This window comes from Mobula hypostoma, chromosome 2 (genome assembly GCF_963921235.1).
Source record: "Mobula hypostoma chromosome 2, sMobHyp1.1, whole genome shotgun sequence".
In the NCBI taxonomy this organism is placed as follows: Eukaryota; Metazoa; Chordata; class Chondrichthyes; order Myliobatiformes; family Myliobatidae; genus Mobula; species Mobula hypostoma.
The window spans coordinates 119,371,421-119,392,380 of NC_086098.1; the positions used below are offsets into that span (position 1 = coordinate 119,371,421).

At 46.1% G+C, this 20,960-nt stretch overlaps 1 protein-coding gene across 1 annotated transcript in view; it reads left to right on the plus strand.

Annotated features, from left to right (window-relative positions):
* The first annotated feature begins 14,397 nt into the window (after window positions 1-14,397).
* Window positions 14,398-20,960, plus strand: part of LOC134357440 (dynein axonemal heavy chain 8-like) — a 1,088,497-nt gene continuing 1,081,934 nt past the window's right edge. Inside the window, exons 1-2 of the mRNA XM_063069028.1 lie at window positions 14,398-14,463; window positions 15,057-15,191. Coding sequence (XP_062925098.1) covers window positions 14,428-14,463; window positions 15,057-15,191 — 171 coding nt within the window. The 5' untranslated portion in view covers window positions 14,398-14,427. The remainder of the gene's footprint in view (window positions 14,464-15,056; window positions 15,192-20,960) is intronic.

Consider the following 20,960-nt stretch of genomic DNA (forward strand, 5'->3'; position numbering starts at 1 on the left):
ATTTCAGACCACACCCTTGTTATCTATGCAGTATGAAAATAACTAAAACAAAATATAGAAAACCAATACAGAACTAATACGGTAGTGGCAATTCTGAAGGAACACAATACAAACAACATTAGAATCCAACCAACCTTGTACCTTATACATAGAAGCAAAAATGTAAGCGAATACACCTCATCTACAACATCATCTACTTTTTAGTACACACGTGCTGAACTTCCAAACAGAGACTAAATATTCATGTTACGCTGTTACATTCATAATCAGTCATGATACAATAAAGTTAGACAAAAGATACACTTTGGTACAAACTTTACAAGGTATTGCCTGGTAGTTAAATTACAGGAAGACTGACCTACTTGGCCGGTAACGAACATTGCACAAGCCACGTTATCCAGTGCCAATGCCTTCACTCGTGAAAATCTAAAGCATCCACGTGTAAAACATGTCAAATTACCGATATTCTCAATTTGCCAACAAGCATAAACGAATTCACATGGGTATCGTCAATTAATACTCCCTGTTCCTCACCATGCCCAAGTATCTCTGGGAAGAACTTAATCCCAAAGTCCCACCAGCTTCTTCTGCAGAAACAAAAATGGTCTCCCCACTATCCTGTGTGTGCGTAATGACATCACCGTCTCCACTTAAAGGCACAGACAACTAATCTAGCATTACGTGGATGGATGCCTAAGTACACGTCTAACAATAAAGAATAAGATTCGACGGTCACCTGGTTACACATAAACAATAAGCTGGTGGGGCTGATGGCAGAACAGAGATGGCTGAAGTTTCTGGGAATAGTTCACGAGGCGCAGGATAGAGATGCCCCACAGAGGAAGAAGTTCTCAAAAGGCAGGGGTAGGCAACCATTGCTGACAAAGGAAGTTAAGGATGCATAAAAGCCAAGGAAAGGGCATGTAAGGTAGCAAAAGTGAGTGGGAAGTTGGATGATTGGGAAATTTTTAAAATCCAACAAAAGGCAATTAAAAAAGCTAAAAGAAGCAAAAAGATGAAATAAGAGGGCAAACTGGCCAATAATATAAAGGAAGATACCAAAAGACTTTTCAGTTATATAAAGAGTAAAAAGGAGGTGAGAGTTGATATTGGACCACTGGAAAATGATGCTGGTGAGGTAGTAATGGGGGACAAAGAAATGTTAGATGAACTTAATAGGTACTTTGGATCTGTCTTCACTGTGGAACACACTAGCAATGTGCCAGAGGTCTGTGAGTGTCAGAGAGCAGCAGTGAATGCAATTGCTATTACAAAAGAAAAAGTGCCTGGCAAACTCAAAGGTCTTCAGGTGGATAATTCACCTGAGCCAAATGGACTCCATCCCAGAGTCCTGAGAGAGGTTGCTAAAGAGATGACAGATGCATTGGTCATGATCTTTCAAAAATCACTTGATTTTGGCATGGTCCCAGAGGACTGGAAGACTGCAAATGTGACTCCACTCTTTAAAGAGAGAGGAAGGCAAAAGAAAATAAATTATAGGCCAGTTAGCCCAACCTCAGTGATTGGGAAAGTGTTGGGAGTCTAGTATTAAGGATGAAGTTTCCAGGTAGTTGGAGACTAAAGATAAAATGAGTGTCATAAGGTGGGCGTTGATTGCGGACCCAAATGCAAGACACAGACACTGAAGTACTAGAAACAGGACATGACTAGAGAGCGGGGAAAAGAACACAGACTTGGGCTAGAACACTAGCTAGGCAAGCGGGACCAGGACAAGGAAATGGGAAAAAGGAGCCTGGGCTTGGACTCCGAGTGGGAGCCTGGACAAGGACCCAGAACCTGGGTCTTGACTCGGGCTTGGACTCTAGAACTAGGCGAGGACATGATGTGGCTACAGGATTGGAATTGGCTTGGGTTCTTTGAGGCAAGGACATGACGAGGCTTGGGTTCTTTGAGGCGAGGACATGACCAGGTTTGGGTTCGGACTCCGAGCCAGAGACTGGACAAGGACCCAGAATGTGGGTCTTGACTCGGGCTCAGACTCCGGAACTAGGCGAAGACATGACGTGGTCTTGACGGACAGGACTAGGCGAGGCTACAGGGCAGGATGAGGAAATCCAGGACAGGACAGGATGAGGGAACTCCAGTACAGGACGAGGCTCATGGACAAGACAGGACGAGGCGCGTGGACAGGACAGGACAGGACAGGACGAGGCGCGTGGACGGGACGGGACAGGACGAGGCGCGTGGACGGGATGGGACTGGACAGGACAGGACGAGGCGCGTGGACGGGATGGGACTGGACAGGACAGGACGAGGCGCTGGGACGGGACAGGACAGGACGAGGCGCGTGGACGGGATGGGACTGGACTGGACAGGACAGGACGAGGCGCGTGGACGGGACGGGACAGGACAGGACGAGGCGCGTGGACGGGACGGGACAGGACGAGGCGCGTGGACGGGACGGGACAGGACAGGACGAGGCGCGTGGACTGGACGGGACAGGACAGGACGAGGCGCGTGGACTGGAAGGGACAGGACAGGACAGGACGAGGCGCGTGGACGGGACGGGACAGGACAGGACGAGGCGCATGGACGGGACGGGACAGGACGAGGCGCATGGACGGGACAAGACAGGACAGGACAGGACAGGACGAGGCACGTGGACAGGACAGGACGAGGCGCGTGGACTGGACAGGACAGGACGAGGCGCGTGGACGGGACGGGACAGGACAGGACGAGGCGCGTGGACGGGACGGGACTGGACAGGACGAGGCGCGTGGACGGGACGGGACAGGACGAGGCGCGTGGACAGGACAGGACGAGGCGCGTGGACAGGACAGGACAGGACGAGGCGCGTGGACAGGACAGGACAGGACGAGGCATGTGGACAGGACAGGACAGGACGAGGCATGTGGACGGGACGGGACAGGACAGGACGAGGCGCGTGGACGTGACGGGACAGGACAGGACGAGGCGCGTGGACTGGACGGGACAGGATAGGACAGGACGAGGCGCGTGGACGGGACGGGACAGGACAGGACGAGGCGCGTGGACCGGACAGGACAGGACGAGGCGCGTGGACAGGACAGGACACGACGAGGCGCGTGGACAGGACAGGACACGACGAGGCGCGTGGACAGGACAGGACAGGACGAGGCGCGTGGACAGGACAGGACAGGACGAGGCGCGTGGACAGGACGGGACAGGACGAGGTGCGTGGACGGGATGGGACGGGACAGGACGAGGCGCGTGGACTGGACGGGACAGGACAGGACGAGGCGCGTGGACAGGACAGGACGAGGCGCGTGGACAGGACAGGACAGGACGAGGCGCGTGGACGGGACGGGACAGGACGAGGCGCGTGGACTGGACAGGACAGGACGAGACGCGTGGACGGGATGGGACGGGACGGGACAGGACGAGGCGCGTCGACGGGACAGGACAGGACGAGGCGCGTCGACGGGACAGGACAGGACGAGGCGCGTGGAGTGGACAGGACAGGACGAGGCGCGTGGACGGGACAGGACAAGGCGTGTGGACAGGACGGGACAAGACGAGGCGCGTGGAGGACAGGACAGGTCGAGGCGCGTGTACAGGACAGGACAGGTCGAGGCGCGTGGACAGGACAGGACAGGTCGAGGCGCGTGGACAGGACAGGACAGGTCGAGGCGCGTGGACTGGACGGGACAGGACAGGACGAGGCGCGTGTACTGGACGGGACAGGACAGGACGAGGCGCGTGGACTGGAAGGGACAGGACAGGACGAGGCGCGTGGACGGGACAGGACAGGACGAGGCGCGTGGACGGGACAGGACAGGACGAGGCGCGTGGACGGGACAAGACAGGACGAGGCGCGTGGACTGGACAGGACAGGACGAGGCGCGTGGACTGGACAGGACAGGACGAGGCGCGTGGACAGGACAGGACGAGGCCACTCCAGGACAGGACAGGACGAGGGCACTCCAGGACAGGACAAAAACATGAAGCCTTGACTTGGTACTCAGGAACAGCCGAGCCTTGGACTCAGGCGACAGGGACCTCGGAAACTTTGACTCAGGACGACAGGAACGTAGAGCCTTGGTTTAGAGCACGGGAACAGGGAGCGTTGGACTTGAGAGACAGGAACACAGGGACATGGAATACAGAGCCATGACCCCTTCTTGGGAACAGGACTCGTACACAGAACACAGAGCTAGGACCCTTCCTTGGGAAAAGGACTTGGGGCTAGGGCTCTACACAGAATACTGAACACAGCGAGACGGTTCACAACACTAGGTAGTGCCAAATGGCCGGAGCTACCGAGCACAGGCGTAGACACAGAGATGGTTCTTAACACTAGGTAGCGGCAAACGGCCAGACCTACCTAGCAAAGGCGTGGACACAGAGACAGTTCCAACTCAATGATTAACAGTTCCTTATCTTGACACAGCAAGGCTCCGGGCTTGCTCCGGTGGTAGAACTTGACAAGGTTGCGGGCAAAGCTCCAGACACAGGTTGCGGGCATAGCTTCAGAAGGAAGGGGAAGGGAAGGGAACAGTCCAGCCTCAGAGTAACGGCAAAGAGGGCCTGGCATACCCAACAGAAGCAAGAAGGGACAAATCCAACCGCAGGGTAACGGCAAAGATGGCCTGACTTACCCCACAGAGGCAAGGACGGGATACTGACGAGACAAACCAGCAACCACACTCGAACCCAGGGCCACTTTTATTCCCAGCCCCAAGACGAGCATCAGGTGTCTATGATTAAGCCCAACTGAAACAAGGGACAGCCGGAAGACCCGGAGTCTGGCGTCCACGGACTGGACCGTGAACCGGAATGTGCACTTTACGGACCAGACCATGACAATGAGTCAAAGTCAGCATGGTTTCTGTAAAAGGAAATCTTGCCTGACAAATCTGTTAGAGTTATTTGAGGAAGTAACAAGAAGGGTGGACAAAGGAGAGACAGTAGATGTCATTTACTTTGATTTTCAGAAGACATTTGATAAGGTGCCACACATGAGATAAAATCCTATGGCGTTACAGGAAAGATACTGGTATAGATAATGGAATTGCTGAAGGCAATGAGTGGGAATAAAAGGGGCCTTTTCTGGTTGGCTCTCCTGTGACTAGTGGTGTTCCTTGGGGGTCAATGAATTAGATATTGGAATTGATGGCTTTGTGACAAAGTTTGCAAATGATACGAAGCTAGGTGGAGGGGTAGGTAGTGATGAGGAAGCAATGCGATTGCGGCAGGACTTAGACAAATTGGAATAATGGGCAAAAATGTGGCAAGTGGAATACAGTGTTGAGAAATGTATGATAATGCATTTTGGTAAAAGGAACAATAGTGCAGACTATTATCTAAATGGGGAGAAGGTTCAGACATCAGAGGTGCAGAGGGACTTAGGAGTCCTTGTGCAAGACTCCCAGAAGGTTAATTTACAGGTTGAGTCTGTGGTAAAGAAATGCAATGTTGGCATTTATTTCAAGGGGATGAGAATATAAAAGCAAGGAGATAATGCTGAACCCTTATAAGACACTAACTAGTCAGGCTGCACTTAAAAGCCTCCAACCTGATGGCATGAACATTGACCCGTCTGGGTAGCCTCCAACCTGATGGCATGAACATTGGCTTCTCTAACTTCCGCTAGGCCCCACCTCCCCCTCGTACCCCAGCTGTTACTCATTTTTATGCACACATTCTTTCTCTCACTCTCCTTTTTCTCCCTCTGTCCCTCTGAATATACCTCTTGCCCATCCTCTGGGTCACCCCCCCCCGTCTTTCTCCCTAGGCCTCCTGTCCCATGATCCTCTCGTATCCCCTTTTGCCTATCACCTGTCCAGCTCTCGGCTCTATCCCTCCCCCTCCTGTCTTCTCCTATCATTTTGCATCTCCCCCTCCCCCTCCAGCTTTCAAATCCCTTACTCACTCTTCCTTCAGTTAGTCCTGACGAAGGGTCTCGGCCTGAAACGTCGACTGCGCCTCTTCCTATAGATGCTGCTTGGCCTGCTGCGTTCACCAGCAACTTTGATGTATGAGGCTGCACTTAAAGTATTGTTAACAAGTTTTGGACCCAATATCTCAGAAGGGATTTGGTGTCATTGGAGAGAGTCCAGAGGAGGTTCATGAGGACGGTTCCAGGAATGAAGGGGTTAATATATGTGGAGTGTTTCGCAGCTTTGGGCCTATACTCACTGGAATTTAGAAGAATGTGGTGGGGGGAGAGATATCGCATTGACACCTACTGAATATTGAAAGAACTAGATAGGGTGGATGTGGAAAGAATGTTTACTCTGGTGGGGGCATCTACAACTAGAGGGCACAGCCTCAAAATTGAAGCGTGATCCTTTAGCCAAAGAGGAGTAAATCTATTGAATGTTTTGACACAGACTGCGGTGGAGGCCAGGTCCGTGGGTATATTTAAGGCAGAAGTTGATAGTTTCCTGATTGGTCAGGGCATCAAAGGATATGGCAAAAAGGCAAGTATATGAGGTTGAGTGGGATCTGGGATCAGCCATGATGGAATTGGGAACAGACTCAATGGGCTGAATGGCCTAATTCTGCCCCTATGTCTTATAATGAAGTTTATATGTCTTCAGACACAAATGAATATGCAGGGATTGGATAGAGACCACATGTAGGCAGAAGGAATCTCTTTAGATTAGCATCATGATCAGCACACACTGTGGGCTGAAGGGCCTGCTCCTGTGCGGTATGATCTAAATTATCGAGATTTTATACAAACCTAACTCTATTCAGTCATCTTTAAAATACACGGAAGGATTTCTGTTTTTCTACTTTTAATTATCCTGCTAGTTTTACATTTTCTTGTCAGTATTTGCTGGCTCAAGTCTATTCCTTCGCTTTTCTGGCTTTAATATTTTACTGGCCGGCTCTGCCTCTCCACGTTCAATACTCTTCCTCAAATGAACGCATTGCACTGGCTTTGATTTTGTAAATCCGCAGGTTTTACAACCTATTATTGTAATTCTCACGTTTGATGAAGAATCTCGCTCTCGTCCCGCGCGCTTCCAGAAGATTCGGGCGCCTCGGCGCGCCCGAGGCCGTTGCTCCGGTTGGCAGTTGGAAAAGGCGGGAGCGGCGTCTGGCTGCGGTGGCACTCGGAGAAAAGTACAATAAAGCTCTTCAACCATGTTTTCCTTCGCTTTAGAGTGCTAGGGTTTTTGAAAACCTTTCCACTCACGGTGGCCGAGCTCGTTGGTATTCGTATCCCCTCTCGGATGTTCTTGTTTTGAGACATACTTTCATTTGTTACTTGAAGAACTATTTGAAGTGAGTATTATGTTGGTCCTGGAGGAAGGGATAAAAGGTGAGAGTGGGAAGTTGGCGGTAGGAACATTGCACAATAACTTTCGGAATTTGTTTTAAGGCTTTTCCTAAAGATATCTCCCTCCCAAAAAAAGCAGCGTTCATCTTAAAATAGTCGCTATCCCCATGGTTTTAATGCAAACATGCTGGACGACCGAATCAGGTGTTTGAGTTAAGGAAATCTTTCTTTATACTTGTTTCCCTATGGCATTAAGGAATAGTTAACTTTGGCCCAAACATTTCACCTGGTAGATCTGGCTGCATTTTTTTACATAGTCGCATCTTCTGTCTGTCAGTAGGGTTGGCACTTTTCTGCGCACTTCCAGGGCTGGGCTGTTCTCGATTTGCGATGGACTCTGAACACGGGTCCATGACTGGGTTTTGCTTTTAGACTATACTGTAATCTTGGATTTGCTGGAATTCCCCCAGGCAGGATGAGCCGGTCAAATCAAGTTTATTGTCATGTGCACAAGTATGGGAAAGTGCAAGTAGCTCAAACATGTTACAACAGTGAGCATCTCTGAACGCACAAAAACAAAACAACAACAGTGTAGGCACATAGATTCAGGGGGAAAAACCCAGAAGATTAATTCTACCTAATAAGGGAGGTGGTACCTAATAAAGTGGCCACTAAGTGTTTGTTCATGTCTTCTGTCGCCGTAGTCCGTCTACTTCAAGGTTCCAAGTGTTTTGTTTTTGCGCCTTCAGAGATGCTCAGTGTTGTAACATATTTGAGCTACTTGCACTTTCCTATGAACGTGAACCAGTCTGGCCATTGTCCTCTGACCTCTCACATTAACAAGGGGTTTCCGCCCACAAAAATGCTGCTCACTGGATTTTTTTTTTGCTTTTCGCAGTTTGTTTGTGAAAATTCCAGGAGATCAGCAGTTTCTGAGATACTCAAATTACCCCACCAGGCACCAACAATCATTCCACAGTCAAAGTCACTTACATTACATTTCTTCCCTGTTCTGATGTGTGATCCGAACAACTAAACCTCTTGACCATGTTGCATACTTTTATGCATTGAGCTGCTGTCATGTGATTAGCTGATTAGATATTTGCATTAATGAGTCAGTGTACATATGTACCTATTAAAGTAGGCACTGAGTATATATTGCTATTTTCTCCTTCAACAATGGTCAAACGTCTGAATGCATTGCCTGACATCACTGTGGGGATTCCTTAGCAATGCAGATTTCAGCAGCTCTGAAAGGTAGGGTGCCAACACTTCACAGCGATAATGAATGAGCCTCAGCAGTGGAAAATGGCAATGAAATAAAACAAAACCCTTGTGGCTTTGAACCAGAATTTGGATAAATGAAAAGGAATGGCTCGCAGAATTAAAATGAAACAACAGTGGAGAGAAATTAATTGTATTTCTAAACAGTTAACTGAGCTGAATAACTCCTGTATAATACACACAAAATGCTGGAGGAACTCAACGTGCCAGGCAGCATCTTTGAAGAGAAATAAACAGTTGATGTTTTGAGCCGAGACCCTTCATCAGGACTGAAAATAAAAGGAGCAGAAGCAAGAGTAAGAAGGTGGGGAGAGGGGCTGGCAGGCTGGCACAAGCTGGCAGGTGATGTGAGACCAGGTGAGGGGAAGGGGTGATAATTTAAGACTCTGGGGGGTGATGGGTGGAAGGAGTTAAAGGGTTGAAGATGAAGACTAATAGGAGAGGACAGTGGACTGTGGAATAATGGGAAAGAGTGAGAAAAACTAGAGGAAGGTCATGAGGGCAGAGGAGCAAAAGAGATATAAGAGGGTAACCAGCATGGGAAACAGAAAGAAAGCGGTCAGGTGGGGGTTAAAACAGAAGGGAGTGATTACCAGAAGTTAAAGAAGACGATGTTCATGACATCAGGTTGGAGACTACACAGACAGTATATGAAGTGTTGCTCCTCCAACCTGGGTTAGGCCTCATGTCAGTACAGGGGGCCACGGACAGAAATGTCCATAGGACCATAAGACCATAAGACAAAGGAGCAGAAGTAGGCCATTCGGCCCATTGAGTCTGCACCGCCATTTTATCATGAGCTGATCCATTCTTCTATTTAGTCCCACTCCCCCGCCTTCTCACTATAACCTTTGATGCCCTGGCTACTCAGATACCTATCAGTCTCTGCCTTAAATACACCCAATGACTTGGCCTCCACTGCTGCCCGTGGCAACAAATTCCATAGATTCACCACCCTCTGACTAAAAAAATTTCTTCGCATTTCTGTTCTGAATGGGCGCCCTTCAATCCTTAAAGTCATGCTCTCTCGTACTAGACTCCCCCATCATGGGAAGCAACTTTGCCACATCCACTCTGTCCATGCATTTCAACATTCGAAATGTTTCTATGAGGTCTCCCCTCATTCTTCTAAACTCCAAGGAATACAGTCCAAGAGCGGACAAACGTTCCTCATATGTTAACCCTCTCATTCCCGGAATCATTCTAGTGAATCTTCTCTGTACCCTCTCCAACGTCAGCACATCCTTTCTTAAATAAGGAGACCAAAACTGCCCACAGTACTCCAAGTGAGGTCTCACCAGCGCCTTATAGAGCCTCAACATCACATCCCTGCTCCTATACTCTATTCCTCTAGAAATGAATGCCAACATTGCATTTGCCTTCTTCACTACTGACTCAACCTGGAGGTTAACTTTTAAGGGTATCCTGTACGAGGACTCCCAAGTCCCGTTGCATCTCAGAACTTTGAATTCTTTCCCAATTTAAATAATAGTCTGCCCGTTTATTTTTTCTGCCAAAGTGCATAACCATACACTTTCCAACATTGTACTTCATTTGCCACTTCTCTGCCCATTCTTCAAATCTATCCAAGTCTCTCTGCAGACTCTCCGTTTCCTCAGCACTACCGGCCCCTCCACCTATTTTCGTATCGTCAGCAAACTTAGCTACAAAGCCATCTATTCCATAATCCAAATCGTTGATGTACAATGTAAAAAGAAGCAGCCCCAACACTGATCCCTGTGGAACACCACTGGTAACCGGCAGCCAACCAGAACAGGATCCCTTTATTCCCACTCTCTGTTTCCTGCCAATCAACCAACGCTCTATCCACGTATGTTTCCTGCCAATCAACCAACGCTCTATCCACGTATGTAACTTTCCTGTAATTCCATGGGCTCTTATCTTGCCTCATGTGTGGCACGGAATGTCGATACGGAATAGGAAATCAAATTGAAATAGGTGCCCACTGAGAGGTGTTGCCTGTTGTGGCAGACAGAGCAAAGGTGTTCCACGAAGTGGTCCCTCAGTCTGTGTTGAGTCTCATCGATAGAGGAGGCCACGATGGAAGTACTAGCTAGAATAGATGAACCTGACAGACTTGTAGGTGAATTGTTACCTTACCTGGAAGGACTATTTAAGGCCTGTTTCTGGACAATAGACCTCACCAGTTCCCCACCACCACCACCCTCCTCCGGTTGGCGGAACTGGTACTCACACTTAATAACTTCTCCTTTGGCTCTTTCCACTTTCTTCAGACCAAGGATGTAGCAATGGGCACTCGCATGGGCCCCAGCTATGCCTGCCTCTTTGTTGGTTATGTGGAACCTATTCTGGTACTGCTCCCCAACTTTTCCTTCACTACATTGACGACTACATTGGTGCTGCTTCCTGCACCCATGCTGAGCTCATCAATTTCATTGACTTTACTTCAAACTTCCACCCAGCCCTCAAATTCACTTGGTCTATCTTGGACACTTCTCTCCCCTTTCTCGATCTCTCGGTCTCCATCTCTGGAGACAGACTGTCCACTGACATCTTCTACAAGCCCACTGACTCTCATAACTACCTCGACTATACCTCTTCCCACCCTGCTACATGCAAAAATGCCATTCCCTATTCCCAGTTCCTCCGTCTCCGCCGCATCTGCTCCCAGGACGAGGCTTTCCGTTCCAGGACATCTCAAATGTCCTCTTTCTTTAAGGATCGTGGTTTCCCTTCTGCTGTCATCAATGATGCCCTCACCCACATTTCCTCCATTTCCTGCGCTTCAGTCCTCACCCCATCTTCCCGCCACCACAACAGGGACAGAGTTCCCCTTGTCCTCACCTACCACCCCACCAGCCTCCGGATCCAGCACATTATCCTCTGCAACTTCCGCCACCTTCAACAGGACCCCACCACTAAGCACATCTTTCCCTCTCCACCCCTCTCCGCTTTCCGCAGGGATCGTTTCCTCTGCGACTCCCTAGTCTACACGTCCCTCCCCACGGATCTCCCACCTGACACTTATCCCTGTAAGCGTAAGTGCTACACCTGTCCCTACACCTCCTCACTTGCCACAATTCAGGGCCCCAAACAGTCCTTCCAGGTGAGGCAACACTTCACTTGTGAGTCTGTTGGGGTCATCTATTGCATCTGGTGCTCCCGGTGCGGCCTCCTCTACATCGGTGAAACCCGATGCAAATTGGGGGACTGCTTCGTCGAGCATCTCCGCTCCGTCCGCCACAACAGACAGGATCTCCCGGTTGCCACCTACTTCAATTCCGCTTCACATTCCCATTCGAATATGTCCATACATGGCCTCCTCTACTGCCATGATGATGCCATACTCAGGCTGGAGGAGCAACACCTCATATACTGTCGAGGTAGTCTCCAGCCCCTTGGTATGAACATTGAATTCTCCAACTTCCAGTAATTCCCTCCCCCTCCCTTCCCCTATCCGAGTTTCACTCTGCCCCTCTCCCCCAGCTACCTACTACCTCCCTCATGGTTCTGCCTACTTCTCCTACCCATTGTGCTTTCCCCTATTCCTTCTTTACCTTTCCCACCTATCTCCTCCCTGCTTCCCCTCCCCCAACCCTTTATCTTTCCCCTTACTGGTTTTTCACCTGGAACCTACCAGCCTTCTCCTTCCCACCCTCCCCCCACCTTCTTTATAGGGCCTCTGCCCCTTCCCTCTTCAGTCCTGACGAAGAGTTCCAGCCCGAAACATTGACTAATCGTTTCCATGGATGCTGCCCGACCTACTGAGTTCCTACAGCGTGTTGTGAGTGTTGCTTTGACCCCAGCATCTGCAGAGTATTTTGTGTTTATTTAAGGCCCTAAATGTCAGTGATGGAGGATGTGTTGGGGAAAGTGTAGGATATGACATGGTCACAGGAATAGGGTGCAAATAGAAGATCAATGGTGAGGGATGAGTGAACAGAGTGGTTTCTACAGAAAGCAAAGCGGAGGATTGGTAGGAGGGAAAGATGCGCTAAGTGATAAGATCCCACTGGAGACAGTAGGAGTTACAGAGAATGATGTGCTGGATATGGAGGTTTGTAGGGTGGTAGGTAAGGACAAGGAGAACCCTTTCTTTGTAATGATGAAGTCAGGAAGGGGTAAGGGTGTATGTGTAGTAAATGGAGGAGACAGATGAAGGCAGCGTTGATAGTGGTGGAAGGGAAACCCTTAATGCTGCCCTCACCTGCATCTCCTCCATTTACCACACGTCTGCCTTTACCTCATTCCCTCACTGTTGTGGACCATCGAATAAAAGGAAAGAGCTAAGGAACTAGAGGGAGCGATGTGCAGGTCATGAGGATGAGAGAGTAACCAGAATGGGGAATGGTAAAAGAGAGACGAAAGAGGCAGGTAGAGGGTAGAAACAGAGGGGAGTGATGATTGGAAGTTAGAGAAATTGATGTTTGTGCCATCAGGTTGCAGTCTATCCAGACAGGATATGAGATGTTACTCCTCCAACCAGTTGGCCTCATCAGTTACTCCTCCAACCAGTTGGCCTCATCATATCAGTAGAGGAGCTGTACAGGAAATGAAGGAGATGCGGGTGAGGGCATCATTGATAGAGGTGGTAGGGAAACTATTGATGCTTTCCTCACCTGATGCTCCTCCATTTCCCATACATCTGGCCTTTCCTATGTCCAAGCTGTAGTAACAGGGATAGAGTTCTCCTTTTCCATACCTGTCACTTCATGAGCTTCCGTATCCAGCATGTCATTCTCTGCAACTACTGCTATCTCCAATGGGATCTTACCAGTAAGCATATCTTCACACCCCGAACTCTATGTGACTCCCTTGTTCACTTGTCCCTCCCTAGTAATCAGCCTCATGGCACCTATCCCTGCGCCTGTAATGACTCCTGCTCCTACATCTCCTCCCTCACCACCATACAGTCCTAACCAGTTCTTTCAGGCAAGGTGATGCTTCACCTGCGAGTCTGTCGAAGTCGTCTACTGTATTTGGTGCTCCCAGTGTGGCCTCCTCTAAATCAGTGAGACCTGATGCAGATTCGAGGATTGTTTCACAGAGCACCTTCACTCTGTCCACCACAACAGCCAGTATCTCCTAGTCCACCCATATCAATTCAACTTCCCATTCCTATATTGACATGTCTGTCCAAGGTCTCCTTTACTGTCATGTTGAGGCCCAACTCAGCTTGCTGAGCGACACCTCATATTCTGCCCAGGTAGCCCTCAACCTGATGTCATGAACGTCATTTTCTCCAACTTCTGGTAATCACTCCCCTCTGATTTTACTTTCTTTCCCCTCTCGTTTCCATTTCTCATTCTGGTTACCCTCTTGTACCTTCTCTTCTCCTCCACCCTCATGACCTGCCATGAGCACCCTCTGATTTTCCACCTTCTTCCCTTTATTCAATGGTCCACAGTTCTCTCCAATCATCTTCTTCAGCTCTTTACCTCTTCCACCTATCATCTCCTGGCTTCTCCCACCCACCCACCTTCCCCCTCACATGGTCTCACCTATCACTCACCAACCTGTACTCTGCCCACTCCCTCTCCACCTCCTTATTCTGGTTTCTGCACTCTTCGTTTCTAGTCCTGATGAAGGGTTTTGACCTGAAACGTTGAAGGTTTATTTCTCTCCATTGGTGCTACCTGATCTGTTCAGTTCCTCCAGCATTTTGTGTGTATTGCTCAAGATTACCAACATCTGCAGAAGCTCTTGTGTCCGGGAATAACCCCTCAGAATAGTTTTGTGGTTTTGGCTTCAATGATAAGAATGTATATACACAACTAATCTATTGTAATGGATGAACTTTAACTTGTCCATTTTAGGTTTCAAAAATGAATCCAGTCGGCCTTACTTCAAATTTCAGTGGAACGAATCTGGATTCAAGTGGTTTTTCTCAGGAGAAAAGACTTAGTAAAGTTCGTCGAAGTACTGTTGGAATGCTAGCTTTACAGGAGACAATAAAAGAAAAACAGGTATTTTGTTAAGTGCATGATATTTTTGAAAAATGAGATGAAACGAACAAGCAAGTAAAAAGTACCATGTTAAAGTTCATTTCTTCCATTTGTTCTGTATCTGGCTGTTCCATAGAACTCCATGAACTTTGGGACACCTTGATCCTCTCCACCATTTGGACAACTTCTGATTTCCTGGCCACCTCTATCTCAACTTCACTATGGATGTCCAGTCTCTATTCCTCATCATTAAGGACTTAAAGCCCTAGGTTACTCTGTACAACAAAATCTAACCATTTCCAGTCCACCAATACCCTTGGATGAACTTGTTCTTACCCTGAACAATTTCTCTTTTGACTCATCTCACTTTGTACAAATCCAAGGTGTGGCCATGGGTACCTGCATTAGCCCTAGCTCTTTGCCTGTCTTTTTGTTGACCTTTTCTCCTGAAAGGGTCTCAGCCTGAAACATTGACGATACTCTTTTACATAGATGCTGCCTGATCTGCTGAGCTCCTCCAGCATTTTGTGCGTGTTGCTTGGATTTCCAGCATCTGCAGATTTTCTCTTGTTTGTTAATGAATCTATTTACTTATGTTTAATTTTTGAATTTAGGCAAGGTACAGGGAAGCTAGGGAAAGAAGAAAAATGAAACTTGCTCAAACACATCACTATATTATTGATGTATTGGCTGAACAACTTCAGCTGCAGAAAACTGATGTAGAAGAATTTATCTTGGATTCACTATCTGTAAGTAATAGGTTTTAAAATGTATTAATTGTTTTCATATTACTTTGCTTCTTACTTTTCTTAGTTACTCTATGGAGAAACAATCCTTTATTCCTCGTTTATAGGATGATAACATTTTTTATGTTTGTTTTCTTACAATTTTCTCATTTCCCTTTCACCCTCTGAATAAAAAAATGAAGTTCCAGTTTAACATCGCTGCTCTACTCTAATATACTGGAAATTTTTCTATTTTTTATGAAGGGCAAATTGGTATGTGTTTGAGCAGATAATATGTTTGGATCTTCTTTATGAACAGACAAGATTTAATCAGTATACTGAATGAAGCCTGATCCATCAGTGGGCACAATCTCTGAATGAAAAATGACACAAAATATATTTGTACATCTTAAGATGGTTCAGAATATTTAGGAACTGAAGTTATCTAGACATCATCTGTTTAATTTTTTTACAATGAAAGACTAACAAATTTGGAGTCAACAAATAACTTGAACAGTTTCAAAGTGGCCTAGGACATCTCACAGAAGAGACTTACAGTAGAATTAAAGCTTTTGAGTTACATGAGATGAAGTACAGAAGCAAGTATTTTAGCCTACTGTTTAGTACAGGTTTAGACTTGTTACTGGTCACTTTTCCCACAACTAGGAGAGGAAGGTAAGTGATTTAGCAAAGACACTCCAGAAATCAGGATCAAGACAGTTGAAATTACTGTTGGCAATAGCGAGAAGGTAAACGGTATAAAAATACAAGAAGCTAGAATCAAGGCTCATAGGCGTGTGTTTGAAGGCACTATATTGGAATAAAATGAAGAATGGAATTTTTAAATGAAATTCCTCACTGACCTGGAAGCCCATGTATATTTTGTAATCCAGATCCAACTCATTAGTACAAATGCTAAACCAAGGATTGTATATAACCCAATTTAGTTAGAGTCATGGTTTCATATACTGTAGAACATAAAAGAGTACAGCATAGAAACAGGTCCCTCAGCCCACGATGTCTGTGTGAAAAGAATGACAAAAACTAAATCTTTCTGTCTGAACATGGTCCCTATCCCTCTACTTCCTATATAGATATTCATTTGTCTATCTAAAAGCCTGTTAAATATTTCTAGCACATCTAGTTACACTGCTAAGCTTGGCAGCCTGTTCCAGACACCCACTACTCTGTGCAAAAAACATTGCCCTGCATGTCTTCTTTAAATTTTCCCCTGTCACCTAAAATGCATGTCTTCTTGTGTATGACACTTCTACCCTGGGAAAAATTCTGACTGTCTGCCCTTTCTATGCTTCTCATGATTTTATAAACACTTATCAAGTCTTTCCCCCAGCTACTGATGCTCCAGAGAAAAGAAGCCAAAACACTACTCAATTTAAAACCAGAATCAAAGCATCGAAAGCATCAAGGGTTTGATAGATCAATAAACTAGCTGTTCTCAGGCATTCCATCAGATTGTGGAAGAATTGCTTCTACATGGACTTTGTGAGTTCTGAAATGATTGATGTGTGCAACAGACTGATCCATAGGAGTAAGGGGACTCTGATTGGAGAGGGGCTGAGTAGTTTGTGTATGATGGTATGTTACTTCTGCCATTTGCACTAGATTTTTGCTTGCTTTCAGTACATGAACCCAAGGTTTTCAAAATGTTCCTCCTCTTTTAGTGGTTATGGGTTAGGGTTTCCAAAGAAAATGTGAGAATGTTGCATTTTTGTTTTCAAAGAGGCTTTGAACTCATCATTAAGTCTTTTCCATTGTGTACCTGGTATCTCTTCCTGTAGCAGAGTTCAAAGTGGAGTGCATCTTTGAGTAGACTGGTTTGGGGTATATGAATAATTAAGGCCACAATGCTTGAGATGTTGACTTAGTAGAGGACAGTGATATTGGTTAGCTTTTGAAGAAGATGTCTCTACAGATAATGGATGCACTGGTTTCTATTTTTAAAAATCAACTTTTTGAATAGTTTCTGCAGATTAGAAGGTGGAAAATGTAATCAAACCATTTAAGGAAAGAGAGTGAAAAACAATGAACTGCATGTTATTTTTACAGATGTCCAAAGTGGGGAGCATACTATAAACTATTAAGGAAGTGGTAGTACGGCGTGTAGAAAATAGTAATAAAATTACTGGGTAAAATTATCATGGATTTATTTAAGGGAAATCTTGTGTAACAAGTTCGTTCGTGCTTTTTAGGGTTGTAACAAGCTAAGGCAGAATAACGGATTTGGTGTATTTGAACATTGAGGAGGCTCCAATAAGGAAGAACACAGGAAATTACTCATTAGAATTTGAACATATGAGATTAGTGATAGTGTTCTGATGTGGATTGAGGACTAGATTAATGAACAGGAAATGGATCATTTTGAGTCTGTGATGGTGGGATTTCAGCTGTTTACAATCAGTGTCAATTATTTATATCAGATCATAGGTTTAAGATGAGAGTAGAAAAATTTAATAGGAACAGATACGTAGACTTGTAGGCCAGTAGGTGAGGACCAAGGAGCTCTATTCCTGGTCTGTCTGAGGTGGACTAGTGTAAGAGTACAGGCCGGTGACCGATGGTGTGTCTCAGGGATCTGTTCTGGGACCCCCTACTCTTTGTAATTTTTATAAATGACCTGGATGAGGAGGTGGAGGGATGGGTTAGTAAATTTGCTGATGACACAAAGTTTGGGGGTGTTGTGGATAGTGTGGAGGGCTGTCAGAAGTTACAGCGGGACATTGATAGGATACATACGGAGCATTGTCCTTCATCAATCATAGGATTGAGTTTAAGAGCCGAGAGGTATTGTTGCAACTATATAGGACCCTGGTTAGACTCCACTTGGAGTACTGTACTCAATTCTGGTTGCCTCACTACAGGAAGGACGTGGAAACCATAGAAAGGGTGCAGAGGAAATTTACAAGGATGTTGCCTGGATTGGGAAGATGCCTTACGAGAATAGGTTGAGTGAACTTGGCCTTTTCTCTTTGGAGCGATGGAAGATGAGAGGTGACCTGATAGAGGTGTACAAGATAATGAGAGACGTTGATTGTGTGGATAATCAGAGGCTTTTTCCCAGGGCTGAAATGGGTGGCACGAGAGGGCATAGTTTTAAGGTGCTTGGAAGTAGGTACAGAGGAGATGTCTGGGTTAAGTTTTTTACGCAGAGAGTGGTAAGTGTGTGGAATGGGCTGCTGGTGGCGGTGGTGGAGGCGGAAACAATAGGGTCTTTTAAGAGACTCCTGGATGGATACATAGAGCTTAGAAAAATAGAGGGCTATAGGTAAGCCTAGGTAGTTCTAAGGTAAGGACATGTTCAAGGCAGCTTTGTGCTGTAGGTGTTCTATGTTTCTAAATGCAGGAAATTGAAGTGATGTGTGCTGCATCAATATCAGTGAGGTTACACCTCAATTTCTGAAAAATAAAGGATGTCTGGTTGTCTTGGAGTGGAAAGCCTCTAGAACAGATGTGGGGATGGAAGAACTGAGTAAAGGTGACAGGGTAGGATTCAGTGAGTTTGTTGTTGATCTCAGTGGCTGAAATGGAGACAGAGAGATCAAGATAACAGAGAGAGGTGTTAGAGATGGGCCAAGTGATTTTGAAGGTATGTTGGAAATAGGTAGCAAAGTCACTGAAATTAATTTGTTCCACACCTTCATTCCATGCTCCACCTTCCTCTCCTATTAGATTCCATCATCTTCCGACCTTTGTTATTTCCGACTGTCACCTTGCAGCTTCTGATGCTTCTTCCACTGTCCCTCCCATCATCTGCCTATTGCTTCTCCTCACCTGGATCCACACTGCCTTTCACTCCACCTTTTCTTATGTCTATCTTCCCTCTATCTTTCAGTACAAATGAAGGATCTCAACCAGATTGTTGATTGCCTGTTTTCTTCCACAGATGTTGCCTGACCCTTAACCATCAGTCTCTTGAACCAGAGGGGATAACTTCACTTGCTCTATCACTGAACTGTTCCCACATCCTATGGAGTCACTTTCTTCATCTCATGTTCTTGATATTTATTCCTTATTTATTAATTGTTATTATTATTATTTTCACTTTGTATTTGCACATTTTGTTATCTTTGGAACATTGATTGTCCTTCTTGTTGGGTGAGGTCTTTCACTGACTCCATTGTGTTTCTTAGATTTATTGTGTATGCCTGCAAGAAAACGAATCTCAGGGTTGCACAGTGCCTTGGAAGTTTTCATGTTTTAAAATTTTACATTGAATCACAGTGAATTTAATTTGTCTTTTTTGACACTGATAACAGAAAAAGACTCTTTTGTGTCAAAGTGCAAATAGATCTCTACAGAGTGATCTAAATTAATTATATAAAATACAAAATAATTGATTGCATAACTATTTACCCCACCCCCTTAATATGACACACAAAATCCTCACCAGTGCAGTCAGTTGGTTTTAGAAGTCACATAATTAGTTAAATGGTAATTCAATCACAAGCAAGAGAAAATCTGCAGATGCTAGAAATCCAAGCAACACATGCAAAATACTGGAGGAGCTCAGCAGGCCAGGCAGCTTCTATGGAAAGGAGTACAGTCAATGTTTCGGGTTGAGATCCTTTAGCAGGACAGGTGTGTGTGTTAAATGGTGATCTGTTTTTAGAAACCTGTGTGCATTCAAGAGGTTTCAATTGATTGGAGTAATGAAACGCCTGTATTTGGAAGGTCCAACTGCTGGTGAGTCAGTATCCTGGCAAAAAGTACACCATGAAGACAAAGGAATACTCCAAGCAACTCCATGAAAAGGTTTTTGAAAAGCACAAATCAGGAGATGGATACAAGAAAATTTCCAAGTCACTGAATATCCCTTGGAGTACAGTTAAGTCAATCATCAAGAAATGAAAAGAATATGGCACAGGTGTAGATCTGCCTAGAGCAGACCGTCCTCAAAAATTGAGTGAGTGCGCAAGAAGGGGACTAGTGAGGGAGGCCACCAAGAGACCTATGACAACTCTGGACGAGTTACAAGCTTCAGTGGCTGAGGTGGGAAAGACTGTGCATACAATAACTGTTGCCTGGGTGCTACACCAGTCGTAGCTTTATGGGAGAGTGGCAAAGAGAAAGCCATTGTTCAAAAAAAAAATCACATGAAATCTCAGCTAGAGTTGGCCAGAAGGCATGTGGGAGACTCTGAAGTCAGCTGGAAGAAGGTTCTATGGTCTGATGAAACCAAAATTGAGCTTTTTAGCCATCAGATGAAATGCTGTATTTGGCGTAAGCCAAGAACCGCAAATCATCCAAAACACACCATCCCTACCTTGCAGGATGGTGGTAGCTGCATCATGCTGTGTGGATGCTTCACCGCAGCAGGCCCTGGAGGGCTTATGAAGGTAGAGAGTAAAGTGAATGCAGTAAAATAGAAGGGAAACCTGTTGCAGTCTGCAAAAGAACTGTGACTTGGGAAAAGATTTGTTTTCCAGCAAGCCAATGACTCCAAGCATAAAGCCAAAGCTACACATGAATAGCTTAAAAACAACAAAGTTAATGTCCTCGGGTGGCCAAGTCAGAATCCCGACCTCAATCCAATTAAAAATTTATGGCTGGACTTGAATAGGGCTGTTCACACATGATCCCCATGCAATCTGACAGAGCTTGAGCAGTTTTGTAAAGGAGAATGGGGAAAAAATTGCAGTGTCCATATGTGCAAAACTAATAGAGACATATCCACACAGATTCAAGGCTATGATTGCTGCCAAAGGTGCATCTACTAAATTCTGACTTGAAAGGGGTGAATATTTATACAATCAATTATTTTGTGTCTTATATTTG